This window comes from Haemaphysalis longicornis, unplaced genomic scaffold, assembly GCF_048455015.1.
Source record: "Haemaphysalis longicornis isolate Haplotype H1 unplaced genomic scaffold, Haemaphysalis longicornis Haplotype H1 scaffold_7, whole genome shotgun sequence".
NCBI lineage: Eukaryota > Metazoa > Arthropoda > Arachnida > Ixodida > Ixodidae > Haemaphysalis > Haemaphysalis longicornis.
In genome coordinates this window covers 141,075,205-141,090,018 of record NW_027526422.1, presented here as the reverse complement: position 1 = coordinate 141,090,018, position 14,814 = coordinate 141,075,205, and the positions used below count along the sequence as shown (strand labels likewise).

At 51.8% G+C, this 14,814-nt stretch overlaps 2 protein-coding genes across 2 annotated transcripts; both read right to left on the bottom strand.

The window, feature by feature from the left end:
• Window positions 1-4,201: 4,201 nt before the first annotated feature.
• On the bottom strand, window positions 4,202-7,153 carry LOC144146579 (uncharacterized). Its single transcript, XM_077678521.1, has 4 exons — window positions 7,142-7,153; window positions 5,325-5,843; window positions 4,800-5,246; window positions 4,202-4,483 (listed from the first exon to the last, which is right to left on the bottom strand). Exons 1-4 carry the CDS (start codon window positions 7,151-7,153, stop codon window positions 4,202-4,204), a joined length of 1,260 nt encoding a protein of 419 aa, XP_077534647.1.
• A 1,553-nt stretch (window positions 7,154-8,706) lies between these two features.
• On the bottom strand, window positions 8,707-14,753 carry Dip-c (dipeptidase C). Its single transcript, XM_077679127.1, has 2 exons — window positions 13,142-14,753; window positions 8,707-8,860 (listed from the first exon to the last, which is right to left on the bottom strand). The coding sequence occupies exons 1-2, from the start codon at window positions 14,607-14,609 to the stop codon at window positions 8,769-8,771; spliced, it is 1,560 nt and encodes a 519-aa protein (XP_077535253.1). The 5' UTR covers window positions 14,610-14,753; the 3' UTR covers window positions 8,707-8,768.
• Between the last annotated feature and the right edge of the window lie 61 nt (window positions 14,754-14,814).

Below are 14,814 nucleotides of genomic sequence, written 5' to 3'. Positions count from 1 at the left end.
CCGCGAAACACATTTGCTGGCTGCTCAAAGAAGAGTTCACTAACACGGCCGCATAGCCGGGTGCCGTAGCAGTTGTTGTGGAGCCGAGGCGAGTGTAGTGCAGTATGGAGGGGCTTACATATGTGGTGTATCCTGGAACCTGAGGCGTGCAGCTGGCTTCTTGCAGCAGAATGTATAGTGGCTGTATTTGCTTAATTTTCTGTTTAAGAATAGTTTGTTGCTGTACAAAACTGCGGAAGTTCCATTGCAGTGTGTTGGTGATGTTCCTATTGCTGCGGATTTGAGGTTCGTAAGGTTATTTTTCGGGGCGGTTCCTCAGAATCGTCAAACGAGGGCAGCTTCTATATAACGCACTGAATAAGGGACCTTATCTGGGAGAGTTGGTCGTCCAAGTATTCCTTATCTTTTTTGTGATCCGCTTGGCGTGCTTGACATTCGTGGTGAATGTCTGTGCGCACTGTTCGAAGAGCTAACTGGTAGGGAGATTCCGTGGTCGGTTAGGAGGTAGGGGTACGTTTTGTGCTCTTGCTACGGCTAGGTCGTGTCTGGGAAGTCGGGAGACGCTTTGAATTAGACTGGGTTGGTGTCTTGTTGTTCAGAAGACGCTTGAGTTCCTGATTTTCGGTGCGCAGTTGCTGATTTTCGATGCGCAGCTGTTGAATATCTGCACGCATTGCATTCAACTGATTCATTATGGCGACCATTGTCGGTTCCTTAGGGTTAGTGTTGTTCGGGGTCAGGGATGGGTCAGTTGAACGAGGTGAATCAGATCCGTGTTCCTTAGTGCGATTTGCCCACGTGACCCCACGGGTGGCGTCCTTTTGGGGATTGTTGGCCGGCGGCTTAGGTATTCTGTTGGGGCATGTGGGGTTTAGTGCTATGTGCCCGGGTTCTTTACAGGCGACGCAGTAGATTTGGGGCCCACAGCCTTCATCCTACGGGTGGTGCTTGCCACAGGTGTTGCACACTGCCTGTGCTGGGCAAGAGCGGGCCATGTGTCTAACGTTATGGCAGTTGTAACACACAAGCCTTTTGGGTTGGTAGGGGTACACCTTCGCAGTCGCCATGTAATATTTTACCGGCGTTGGTAATGTCGGTGAGTGAAATGTTATCACAACCCGGTTAGTTCGACCGAGTCGAGTGCAGGCTTGTATTTTGGCCTGTTCGCATTGTAGCCATTGGAGAGTTTCTTCGTTGGTCTCATCTGGCTCAATCGTGATGACACCTCTGGTGGTGTTTGGTTTGAAGGGGGAGAGTTTTACCTCAACAGGGACACATTGGCTCGTTCCTCGGTGATCGAAAGAGATGGATGCAACATTAAGAAGGCGACATACGTGTGTGTCATTGCAGATGGTTATGTAGATGCAGTTCCCTGCTGTGTCAGATCTGTGTGAGGCGAGTTCCCCTAGATACGGTTGTGGAGCGGTTGTTCTAATTAGGTGAGCAAATGTATGCTTGGGGATATTATTAATGCTGCATTTAGCGAGCGGTCTTAGCCCAAGTTGGAAGCGGGGCCTACTTACCCGGTCCGTTCGGGTCACTTGGTCTTGAGGGTGAATGTGTTGGGGGTTCCATCGTTTGTCAAGTGGCATGACTTGCTGCGACGTGAATAAAGGGGTCTGTTGAGAGTCCGTATGGGTTTGGTCCCGTTGTGGTGAGGTCACCGGCACTACCTCGGTGCCTTCATCGATCGGCGATACAGCGTCTGGGTGCAGGTGAGGCGCAGTTTGCGGCGTAGGGGCTCTGCTTGAAGGAGCGGCGGTGCCGGGCACGCTAGGCATTGCTAGCGGCGCCGGTTCAGCACGAGGCGATGACGCAGAAGAGCATTCCTGCAGCGGCACGAGCGGCTGCTTTGTCTTGCAGAGGCGGCCGTAGCAGCGGCGGCCGAAGCAGCGGTGCACGAGCCGGCTCCGTCGACGTTTCGGCGGTGTAAGGCTTAGCGTCTTGAAGATCTTTACCTGTTCCTTGTGGCACTGTTGTCGCAGTTCCTTGGGCGTCTGATGGTCAGATGAAAGCACAGAACTTCACGAGTTTGTTGATACTTATGTTATAGGATACCGCGCAATAAAACTGCTTGTTTCATCAAGAAACACGGAGCCGATGTGGAACCATCTGGTCTGTTTGGAAGGTCCGTGCCGTTACATGCACCTTCCACAGGGCAGGCATCAGGCTAGCTCTCTGTTTCTGTCTGACAGCGTGCCGGGATTGGCTTTGCCACAGCGAGGATCCGGGTTCACATCCCACACGAACCCGAAGTATTTCCTCTTGCAGCGGCGGTCATTTTGGTATCATTCGTGCTGGCGCCGCCGACGACTACGGTCACTTTTTGCGCTTGGAAAAATACACCTAAGGCTTTCGCAGTAATAGAACAAAAGACGTAAGCCCCCTGCGAGCCGATGGCCTCAGTGGCGTAAGCACGACTCCACTTCGGAAGGCGCTGGGGGCATTACCTCCACCGCCTCATGAAAAACAACAAAAAAAGAAGAAACCAAAATAGAGCGAGAAGACATTAACCAGCAAGAAGAATGTGAAAGAACAAAAAAATTTCATTTAAAATGTCGAAACATTCGGATGCACTGGGTCTGCTCTTTATCAGTGGCCTAGCCAGAAATATATTTCTTGGGCTGCTATACACATTACTGTCAGAAATAAAACTAAAAAGAGAGAGAGACTGCGCCAGACGCGCAAACAATATATAAGGAGCTTTTTTTTTTCGAAATGAGTCAAATCCGTTTGAACAGAATTTCAGAAACAAGAGAAGATTCGTCATCAACGTCATCATCATCATCATCACCATCACCCCATTGCAGGGCAAAGGCCCCTCCCATAGATCTCCAATTATCCCGGTCCTGTGCTAACTGCGACCAATTTATCCCCGCACACTTCTTGATCTCATCTGCCCATCTAACTTTTTGCCACCCCCTGCCACGCTTGCCTTCTCTGGGGATCCACTTTGTTACCCTTAATGACCAACGGTTATCTTGCCTTCGCAACGCTGTAAACGCTATTATTATATGGTACGCTCTAAATGTCAGCTGGGGTAAGTTAGTTTTGACAGCGTCACATTTAGGTCCGTAACCAAAATTTTCGTACGTTTTTAAAATTCCGTTCAGGTGGATTTGACTAATTTCGAGTAAAAACTCCTCATATGTCATTTTTCTGCGTGCATAAATTTCGGGGGCTAGAGGGGGGGCGGGGGGGGTTCTGACACCGACACGTACGCCCCCCTGGCTACGCCCCTGCTCCCTTATAACCTTATAATTATTTTTCGTTTTTGTTCAGGGGCACTGCCCTGGCTTGTGGCCGTTTTGAAAGCATGATGACAAAGGTGTGTGAGCTTGGGGCATCGCATACGATAGAAAAAGAATTATCAGTCATCGCTATTTCATCATTTCTTCCCCTTCCCCCTATTAAGAATCAATCCCCACAGAATTTAAATCCCAGAAGTCAGTTAAGTGTGCGGGGACGCGGGTCTTAAAGAGAGAGAGAAACAACATCTTTATTTCCGGCAAGTTGTGGCGCGGCCTAAACGTCACGTTGGCGGGCCGCTCGGCTTCAGCTGCCTACTCGCACCGCCCCTTCGCAGGGCTGCGCTTTCGGCCTCTGTCGCTCGAGGGCCACCAACGTCTGCTGGACGGCCTCGCGCTGGGCGTCGTAGTCAACCTTTGCCACCGCCTTTTCCAGGCTCGGTGACAACGCGTCCGTAGTCCCTTCGCTCACTTAGTAGTTCCACAGTATGTGCGCCATGGTCGCCCGGCCCTTGCCGCACACCGCGAACACATCACTGGCGTACACCTCAGGGCACACGTGTTTTGCAACCACCGGTGTCCACACCGCTCTGGTCTGTAGTTGACGCAGCGTCGTCGCCTCCTGCCTCGTGAGTTTTCGGTGGGGCGGCGGGTACACGCGCCTGCCCTCCCGGTACCACTCCAACACGTCCCGGTAGGAGGTGATCGGCAGCACCTCGTCGCGGTCTTCGTCTTCCGCATGTCGGGGGCTCGGGCACGCGTCGCGACTTGTGAGCGCACGCGCCGCCCGGTCCGCTCCCTCATTGCGGTTCTCTCCGGTGCTCACCGGCCCCATGTGGGCCGGGAACCACTTCACGGTGACCGGCATCGTTCTGTGTCTTAGGGCCCCGCGCACCCTGGCCGCGCGCGGGGACACATTGTCCGTTGCAAAGTTCATAATCGCGCTCCTCGAATCACTCAGCACCGTGGTACAGTGTGGGTCCGTCAGGGCCAACGCGATGGCCAGCTCCTCCGCTTGTCCTGGGCTTCGCACCCGCACGCTGCATGACGCTCGTAGCTCTCCGGTAGTCGCCGAACACCGCCACGGCGTAGGCTCCCGGCTTGTCCGGGTACCTCGCCACGTCGACGTATCGTGCTCCGTTGTCCGTCGCATGCGTGGCCGTGAGGGCCTTCGCCCTCGCCAGCCGTCGCCCTCGATCCACCTCTGGGTGCATGTGGCGCGGGATCGGCGGCACCTGCAACGAGCTGAGCAACCCGCGCGGCAACGGCGATCGGCCCGCACTTCCCTGCAGCCACTCTTTCCTATCCCACTCTTTCCAGTAAGTACCGCCCAGTCTTGGTACTCGCTAACCTGACCCGCTGCGCCGTCCACTGCGCCTCGGCCACCTCACCCAGCGTGTTATGGACCCCAAGCTCCAAGAGTCGCTCCGTACTAGTGTACGTGTAAAGCCCCAACGCTGCCTTGTATGCCCTGCGTATAAGCGCGTCCACCTTCTGGCGCTCCGCCGCCTTCCAGTCGTGGAAAGCTGCGACGTAGGCCACGTGGCTGACCGCAAACGATTGTGCCAACTTCAGCAGACTGGCTTCCTTCATGCCCGCATATCTCGTCGACACTCTGCGGATGAGTCGGATCGCCGCCGACACCTTCGCGTCCAGCTTTGCAATCGTTAGTCCGTTGCTGCACCCGGCGTCCATGTGCAGCCCGAGCACTCGCAGCGTTTTCACCCTCGGGATAGTTGTTCCGTCGCTCGTTCGTAGTGTGATGTCCGGCTCCGCCGTCCTGCTCCTTCTTACTCCTCGCGGTGGCACGATCAGCAGCTCCGACTTTGTCGGCGAGCACACAAGTCCCGTGCCCCGTAGCTGGTCCTCGATCTCGTCGACTGCCCGCTGCAGCGACGCCTCGATCTCGCCGTCGCTGCCGCCCGTCATCCATATCGTTATGTCATCGGCGTATATCGTGTGGCTGACTCCCGTGCGGCGTATATCGTGTGGCTGACTCTGCAGACACTCGGCCACCCCGATCATTACCAGATTGAACAGCACCGGCGAGATCACGGCGCCCTGCGGCGTGCCCACGCTCCCCAGCGTTTTGCTCGGTAGTTCGATGTCGCTCGCCACGATCGTCGCCGTGCGGTCGGTCAGGAAGTCTTTGATGTAGGCAAACGTGCGCTCTCCCATGTTCAGTCGAGACACCTGCTTCAGGATTGCCGAGTCAAACGCGCTTTGCAAGTCCAGGCAAAGCACCGCCTTGTTGTCCATGGAACGGGTGTGCTGGTCCAGGACCTCGTGCTTGATCAACAGCATCGCGTCTTGCGTGCTCAACTTGGCCCGAAAGCCCAGCATTGTGTCGGGGTAGAGCCCTTCTTCTTCCAGGTACCTCTGCCAGCGGTTGAGTAGCACGTGTTCAAAGACCTTCCCGACGCACGACGTCAGCGAGATCGGCCGCAGGTTGTCAATGCGCGGCGGCTTACTCGGTTTCGGGATCAGCACCGTCCGGGCGTCCTTCCAACTCTTGGGCAGCTTGAATGCGCGCCAGCACTTGTTGTAGTAACCCGTCAGTGCAGTCACCGCCGCGTCGCCGAGGTTCCGCAGCGCCTTGTTAGTTCCAAAATTTGGGGGGGAAAAAAATCGGTTTTGTTTTAAATCGCCGTTTTCGCAAAGTAAAAGTATTTTTATTCCGGCTAGCCCCATGTCCAGACGCCAGAGTACGTATTTGATCCATACTATCAATTTATATCGCTGACAACCGCTAAAATCGACAAAGACTGAGCGTGAAAACAGCATTCTTTTGACAATTCGCCGCTCAGGTTCTACATGAGCTCTGGCGTCCATCTAGGCCTCATTCGAAAGTGCGTCTTTTCGTTTTCGGTCCCCAGCAGAACCGCTTAGTTTCGTCAATTGGTTGCGAGCAAGACAGCTAGGGTAAAAAAAGACGGTACGCGCCACCCAATTGGCTACTGACTGCACGTGACCGCAGGCCCGCAATCTGACTGGGTGGGCATCGTGGGCTGGGGTTTATCCAGAATTTCGATTTTGGGGGGGTGTCGAAATTATCCTTTGGGGAGGGGGGGGTTCTGTTGGGAGCTGTTGAGGGGGGTGGTGCTCGTGGTTGTAGAATCTTTTTGAGGTGTCGAAATCCTTCTGGGGGGTGTCGGGGGGTGTGTGGTCGTGGGTCGTCTGCTCGGCACTCTCATCACAGTCCCTATGCCACATGTGCTCGTTCACGCGAGGGCCGGAAAAAAGCCCCGCACGGTTTAAAAATAAACAGGTATATCGATAACTGAAGGTAAGTACGAACAGTACTACTAGAAAGGGCCTGTAATACTTTTCTTGTGTGTGTCTGGCGGCGGAATTTCGCGAGAACGACGCCAGGACGAAGGTGGGCTTGGCGCACCGGTTGGCTGCCGATACGCTAGCGTTAACGATACGATTACTCCTGACGCTGCACTATATGGTGTGTCTATTTTTAGATAAGCACCAAATAGTAATAAAATAAATGATAAAGCGGAGGCCACCGCTTGCCGGCAGCGCAAGGGAAGCGTGTTGTTCGTTCTGTTATCGACGAATCTGCCTCAACGCGTCAACCCGCATCCCGACGCGCGCTTCCTCGTCGGCAGGTTACCATGTGTAGATAAGCGATTTGACAATGATAACTGCTCGTACTGAGCACATTGTGCGGTGGTTACGTGAGATATGAGTAGATTAAATCGAAAACCTGGTTATCCCGCGAGCCAAGTGCGCGCACGTTTCCAGAACCATGTGGTGCATTCCGTTACCAGCCCCTTCATTGCAACTCATTGCGCGCGACGCGGTCGCCTGGACCGATTTGCTTGCAAAAATGAAGCAGTAACATAACCAAATAAACGCTTACAGCTGTGGTGCACAATCGGCACCTCAGCCTCCATGCCTCAGCCCATGATCGTGAACAAGTGGCGGCGCGCTGGCAACGCGCAAAACTTGGGGCGACTTTCTGGCTTTGCTTTTGTTCAGTTTTTTTGCCAAGTGCCATCCGTATACAGACGATTTCGTAGATTTCTCAACAAATGATTTCAACAAACATATGGTATGCTCGCGTTGAGCGAATTCACATGCTCAATAGATAATACTGTCACTGGTAACATAACTTTCACTGTGGTTTTTTCAGCTTCACTTTTTTTGCACATGTGCCTATAGTCTTATACACGTTTTCAGGTTTTATTTTTTGAAATGATTTCCATAAACCTTATACTGTTGAGTTTGCGATGAAATTATAACTGTATGCTGGTGTTATTTAACTGGCTTCATCATCATCATAATCATCATCGTCAGCCTATCTACGCCTACTGCAGGGCAAAGTCCATAGATCTCCAATAACTCCAATATGCAAGTTCAGGTGACGGCTGGCTGTACTGACTAGGAAACACATATACGCATCCCGGTCCTGTGCTAACTGCGACCAATTTACCCCCGCAAACTTCTTGATCTCATCTGCCCATCTAACTTTCTGCCGCCCTCTGCCACGCTTGCCTTCTCAGGGGATCCACTCCGTTAATTGTTAATTGGCTTAATAGGCCCCAAATAAATGTTATGAGCAAAAATATGACTCGATTAGGTTTTCTCAAGACTGCAATCGGCATAATAAGGCTATTTTTTTTTAAGTCAACCATTTTTACAGGAATTAAATAGTATCAGCCTGCATAGCAGGTCTTAAGCTACAAATTCATTTCAATTAAAAAAAAAGACTAAAGAGCCACTAACAGCCCGTAAGAAGTTCGGTGATCGGCAGAGAACCGGCGTATTCTTAAGTGTACCACCACCTGATTCAACCAGTTTAACCCGTACAATCATCTTAACTAAGTGTGTCGTTAACAATTCCGGCCTTGGCGGTGTCAATTCACGCCATTACATAAACGTTCATCTAGCGCATAGAAAACCAAACCAAACCAGCTAGTCTTCTGGAAAATTTGTCATCAATGATGTTAAGTGCCATAGCAGCTCCGGTTAGTTCACTGTAGCTCCGGTGAGGACAAAATTTCTATACTGAGGCTGATAAAAACGAAGGTCCTTGTCATTCCGAAGCTTGTAAATCTATAAATACGTTCACTACGAAGCTCATTTTTTCTGTGTAGGCTGATGTGGTCCCAACGTTTAAGAAAACATGCAAAATGGATGTTTCTGCTCTACATAAAATATTTAATTACCACTTGTCCTAATTAATTGCATCATTATAAATCAGTAATCACCGGAACTCTCAGCCTTTTTATTTTGTTTGTGGCCTTATGGGACCGGAATTTTTTCGAAACCACACAAAAAACATTGTTTTGGCTGAAATAAAAAAATCAGGGCTGAAAGGGTTAAAGCAGTCGGCTGGATGTTGAATATTACAAATCTCCCCTTCCGTTGTTTTGATTATAGCCGTCGGCACCTTCCACTCCCATGTGATCCAAGCGGATTCTGAAGAAGTGTTGAGGACACTGAGTATTTCGCCGCCAAATTTATTCGCCACAAGCACGTGACTCTAGTACTGTTATCAAAGCGCCATCAAGAGCTGCAGGTCGGAGATGCGAGGCAGCTGCATGCACGCAGCAAACGCCTGGCTATGCCCCATACGCTCTTCTCGAGCACGTCATTGCCTGCATATGAAACGAAAACGACAGGTAACTTATTGTGAACAGAATACAGACTCATACGGTGCTCTGTGAAGGAGGGGAATTGCTTTTTGACTTACTGGCTTGGCGAGGAACATATTTGGGTCACGATTGTGTGGGCGTTCTCTGCCGCAGCCAGCCAGACTTTCAATATTTTCCCAATTCATTCACTAATTTCACTAGCTTTGCAACTGGTTCAATTATAAACACCGAGCAGCGCCGTCGCCAAGCCAGTCAGTCAGAAATCTATTCACTTTTCATACTTCATGAAGGGTAGTAAGGGCAAAAGGCGCAAAGGCTCATGGGTACGTCGTCTGCTACCGCCTTCCGGTTCGAGATCTCTCCTGCGCTCCCGTACGCCTGCGTGCGCCGGAGGTTGTCAGGCGCGTGTGTGCGTGTTGTTTATTTGTCACAGGGTGCTTACTTGCCAGATAAACCCTTAGTAGGGTCAATGGTTGTTATTTCTGGAATTCCCGATGCATGAGTTTTTTTTTTTTTTTTTTCGGTGGAAACAGATAAACAACAAGCACACACGCGCTTGAAAGCCGACGGCGTACGGAAGGCCAGGAGAGCTCCCGAACCGGAAGCGGCGGCTCTACGCGGGAGAAAACAATGCACCCATGAGCCTTTGCGCTTTTTACCGGTCACTTATTCAGGCATTTCCTAGCGGCTTCCTTTCAGAAATACGCCACATCACTATCATCCCTTACCACTACGAAATTATACCATAAAAATAATAAATGGCCCTCGCAGTGGTCAATTTCCGTGGGGATTCAATTGCCTCATGCTCGGTCCGCACGACGGACACAGAGGTGGGTGAAGAGGCGGCCATCGCACTGGCGATGACAGCTTCTCCAAAAATTAAATTCATTGTTAGCGACTCTAAGTCGGCTATTTTAAATTATTCGAGAGGGCGAATTTCACCCGAGGCGTCCCAAATCCTCAAATCTCAATCCCATGACGAGCGGAACGGGAAGATATACTTGATATGGGCACCGGTCCACTCGGGCCTGGCCGGAAACGAGTGTGCGCACGATGCGGCTCGAGGCTTTACCGACCGAGCTGGCGTCGACACTTCTGACCCAGACGCTCACTCGCTCCGCTGGACGGGCAGAGACAGGCTTGTGTCTTACAGGGAGCTGACTACTCATTACCGGCTTGAACGAGCCCGCTACCCCCCCGCTCACCCATCCCTCAGTAAAAGGCAATCTGTGGTTTGGCGGCTTCTTTTGGCGAACTCGTACCCGAACCCCGTCGCGTATAGTCATTGTTATCCTGGACAGTTTTCAGATAAATGTCGGAGATGCAAGGAACGGGCCGATCTTGCACATATATTATGGGCATGTCCTCAGGCGACTCCTCAGAGCCGCAAAATTAGCAGTAATGAGCAGTGGGAGACCGTACTGCTCAGCTCAGACCTGGCGGATCAAGTCTGGGCCGTCCAGTTAGCCGAAGACGCTGCTAGGACCCAAGGGCTCCTGGCCGACGCCTAGGGTGGAGGTCTAGCTCTCCTCCACAAACTGGACAAATAAAAGTTATTTCTCTCTCTCTTATCGTACCAAACTGGAAGCAACTTGTGCTCCTTTTATTATTTTGCAATGAAACGAAATAAAAACGCATGCGGGCATTGGTTGTGTCTGGTGCAATCATTCTGCTCTTCCTAGTTTCCGTGCATGCAGTGCTGCTCGTTACTTGATGCACTACTGATCATGTGACGAGGTAACGATCGACAGGAAGCACTGGAAGCTGGCAGGCTTCAGGGATGACACACACATAGTGATAAGTGACGTTTGCTATCTCACACAAGTGTTGAACAAACAACTTGTTATCGTACACGCAAGTGCAGCTGAACAGATCAGGCAGTTTTTTTGTTGTTGTTGTTGTTGTTGTTTTCGCAATGAGCCAGATCCAAAAACCGAAACTAAATCGGATATAACTGCAGTGACGAGGGAAACTCGGAAACTAGCTTCACCTAAAAACGGTGTGGCAAAAAAATAGTTGAGATAACGCCCTGATTACAAGTACGCAGATTGAAGTTTGTATCAAAAATAAGCCAGATCCTGCTGCTTCACGGGTCAAAATGAGCCAAATCCATTTGCCTAACGGGAGTTTGCTTCGGGCTTGACTGTTCGGACTGTTTCGTGGGTGTTCTCGGAAGTTTGTTTTTTTTTTTTCGTTTCGAAGCTGGCTTATTATGAATTAAGAGGGCAATTAGGAGATCGGCGAAAGATCTGTCCCCAGATGTCAACGGCGCAGTGAACGGAAAAAGTGAACAAAATGAAATTGAGAGATGTGAAACAATGATTTCATTTCGTCTAACCCGCCCCTGCGAAATAACTCTGGTTATATCTATTTTTTTACTCCCATATTTACCATTTTAGCACTTAACTAAATAGCCGCCGCTAGAAGAAGATACGAGCAGCCTTCTTGTGCAGCGTTTTGGAAATTCGTGGCAAAGCAATGAAGAGCTTGCTTACTTCGTGAATGCCTTCAGGTGAACCCAAGAAAATGACCCTAGGGAAGAATTCGAAAAGAGCTGCTAATGGTGCCAACAGGACTCACCTGTTCTCCATGTATATAGTTCCACTGTACTTGAAGCCCTGTTACATATTTCTAATGCCTTTAGAGCCATTAGAATTTTTTTTTAATTCATGAGGAATGAAAAATTTTTCACCAAAACTCAATCACACAATGCTTGAAAGTAAATTTAAATCAAGTTTTCGTACGAATGCCGCATCAACTTGAAAGTTTCGATTCAATATGAGCGAAATCCAAACTTATCGCACCAAGATTGTTCAAATTGGCGGCATAATTTATAATTACTTGTTTTCATAAACTTCCCCGGTGCGGTAACAAACTCCCGCTTGTTTTAGATGCGACTGCATCTCATTCACTCGCCTTGTCCCTCCATACGGCGTTGTTGTTGTCCGTCCACACCCCTCCCCCATTATCCTCGCCGCGCGAGCTGCGCTCTCCGCCGCTCACCCCCTCTCCTCTCCGATAGCGAACACTCTCTCGCGAGGGCCATATGATTGGATTCGATTGGCTTGGATTAAAGTGGATTGTGTTGCGTCATAGCCGCGCCACGTTGCGTCATATCCGCGGCAGGGGGTTCCCGGCACGTTTCACGCGATGGGAGAATCAACCTAACGGAAACAACGGAACCCCCTATGCGTCGCATCTACCAGAAATTTTTCAAATTCGTGCTAGGTGGATCTGGCTCATTTAGAAAAAAAAAATTTCCTCGGAAATCCTGTTTGTTTTTGTATAGTTAAAAAAGGGAATACCTGGTAATTGTCAGGAGTGTTCTGTTCATACAGTCCTGCAACTGTCAAGGAATTCGTGAAAACGTCCAGCCAGACCAGATTTGGATTCACCCCGTTGCATGTCTTGGAACAGACCCCTAAATTGCTTTGTAGAACTCAGCAAGGCTACAAGCCTAAAAACCGCTTAGATATTTTCAGTAGATATTTTCAAAGATTAGTAATCAGGACACTTTGCAAGAACAATTAAGCCTTTTTCCTGCCCCAAGGCTGCAATTTCCAAAACTTCTGCTTTAATGAGAATACCGGTCCACCCTAACAGAAAATTTAAAACCTGTTTTGGCTAGCCATTCATCGTGTCAATTAAGCAGTTGCTTCTGTATAGATTTAACGTTCCAAGAGGACATTCCTTTTAATCTCACTGTTCCACACACACCAAAAAAATGTGTGCTCCTCGCAAAGTGGCAATACTGTTTTGGTTTGGGCTTATCTGTAATTCCGTGACCACCAGCTAAATCGACATGTTGGGCGCAAATGTCGAAGATAAAAGATTGGCCAGGACAACAAAACCGACCTCTGAAGAAAAACGTTCCTCGGGGTACCACTGCACCTCACTAAAACCAATTCACGAGAAAATGAATATAGTAAAAGCATAGTTTTAATCATCGGAATTGTTGCACACGAGGAAGTGCTACAGATTTGGGCAGAAAGAAAACAGCGAAACATCACATCGCTTCGCAAGTAAAGGGAATCCCTTTGCAGCTCAAGTAAATCATTCCAGAGCACGACGACGGGTGACCTCAATCAAGACCACATAACTTGTGACAAGGCATGCATGCCCTTGAATATGGGCTCAGTTGCTAACACACACCAGCACCAATGTCAGAAAAAAAAAAAAATACACGCATTCTCGCTACAAGCCGCAAGCACGAAATGCAGCAGCGGCTTGCGTTTAAAAGGAACTATCCCAATGAACGTTAGCACGGGGCCGTGCTGTACACACTGCGTTCCTCGGTGGTCCTCTCGGACATGAGGGCTTCGATCTCCGCCACGGTGCGCGGCACCTGCGTCAGCATCTCGTGGCCATCGTCCGTGATGAGCACGTCATCCTCGATGCGGACGCCGCCGAACTTGCGGAAGCGGCGCAGAACCTCCGGCACGAGGAAGTCCTTCAGCTTGGCGCTCTCCAGGGCCTCGTCGAGGAGCACGTCGATGAAGTAGCAGCCCGGTTCGACCGTCAGGACCATACCCGCCTGTAGCGTGCGCGCGGTCCTCAGGGACTTCAGTCCGGGCTCCGTCGGTCGCGCGGGGTCGCCGCTCAGGTACCCGCCAACGTCGTGCACGTCCAAGCCCATCAGGTGTCCCAAGCCGTGGGGCATGAAGGTGGCTCCCAGCCGGGCCTCCATCATGGCGTTCACGTCTCCCTTGAGCACACCCATGGAGCGCAGGCCCTCCAGGATGCGGCGCTCGGCCAGTCGGTGCATGTCCGGCCACGAGACGCCCGGGCGTATCGCGTCGAGCACGGCCCGACTCGCGGCGAGCACCGCCTCGTACACGCCGCGCTGGTCGGCCGTGAAGCGGCCGTTGGCAGGGAAGGAGCAGGTGATGTCCGACGAGTAGCAGTAGTACTCGCAGCCCATGTCGAACAGGCACATGTCGCCGTCGCCGATGGTCGAATCGTTGGGCGCCCCCGCGTGGCCGTAGTGCAGCACGGCGCCGTTATGGCCCGTGCAGCAGATGCAGGTGTACGAGACGTGCCGGGCGCCGCCGTCCCCGTAGCACTTGTGCAAGAACAGCGACTCGAGCTGGTACTCGTGCATGCCGGGCCGGATCCGGCGCATGACCTCTTTGTGGGCCTCGCTGCTCACCCGGTTGGCGTAGCGCAGCACCTCCATCTCGAGCGGAGTCTTGAAGACGCGCAGCTCGGCCATGACTTCGAACAGCGGCTTGGAGTCCACCTTGAAGCCGTCCATGCCCGGGAACTCGGCCTCCATGCTCATCTTGCCGCTGTCGCTGTTCTTGCCGCGCAGCGTCAGCAGCGTCCGCGCCTTGAGCTCCCGAAGCGCTTCCGCTATCGAGTCCGCGTAGAAGACCTTGTCGACGCAGTAGCGCGCGCGTACGTCTTCGGGCGAGGCCAGCTGGCCCATCCAGACGGCGTAGCTGGACGGCAGACGCGGCATGAACAGGTACGCCAGCCCCTGGTCGACATCGATGGCGCCGAAGTAGTCGGGCTCCTCGACGCCGAAGGCCCAGTGGAAATAGGACTCCTGCCGGAACACGGGCTCACGATCCGAGCAGTAGACGGTCGTCGACGGGCCGCCCTGGAGAACGACGAACGAGCCCGCCGCCGAGCTACCGAGGACGGCGCGCAGTTTCTCGCATAGACGCCGCCGGTTGACGACGTGAAGCTCGCGGGGGACGTGGAGGGTGCTGGGCCCGCGGGTGAAGCAAGCTCCGCTTGTTGAAGGCATCCTTGCTCGGGCGAAACTGTTCGTCGTTACAACTGGCGAGAACTCGCGCGCTGGGGGGGAGTGATTTGCACCGTTTGTGGGCGTTGCGGCATGTTTACGGAAATTTTATTGCCGCAAGGCTGTTGCGCACGGTACCACAGTCAGCTGACTCGGTTGCTGGATGTGGTGAATGCCGATAGGGGGCGCTCAATTTAAACGAAGAAAA

Coding starts and splice junctions, on each gene's coding strand:
- LOC144146579 (XM_077678521.1), bottom strand. Junction 5,247..5,324: donor CGAGCAAAACGCTGGGGAGC/GTGGGCACGCCG, acceptor GAGTGTCTGCAG/AGTCAGCCACACGATATACG. Junction 4,484..4,799: donor AGTTGGCACAATCGTTTGCG/GTCAGCCACGTG, acceptor AGCTCGTTGCAG/GTGCCGCCGATCCCGCGCCA.
- Dip-c (XM_077679127.1), bottom strand. CDS start 14,609: ATGCCTTCAACAAGCGGAGCTTGCTTCACCCGCGGGCCCAGCACCCTC. Junction 8,861..13,141: donor GAGGACCACCGAGGAACGCA/GTGTGTACAGCA, acceptor TTTCATATGCAG/GCAATGACGTGCTCGAGAAG.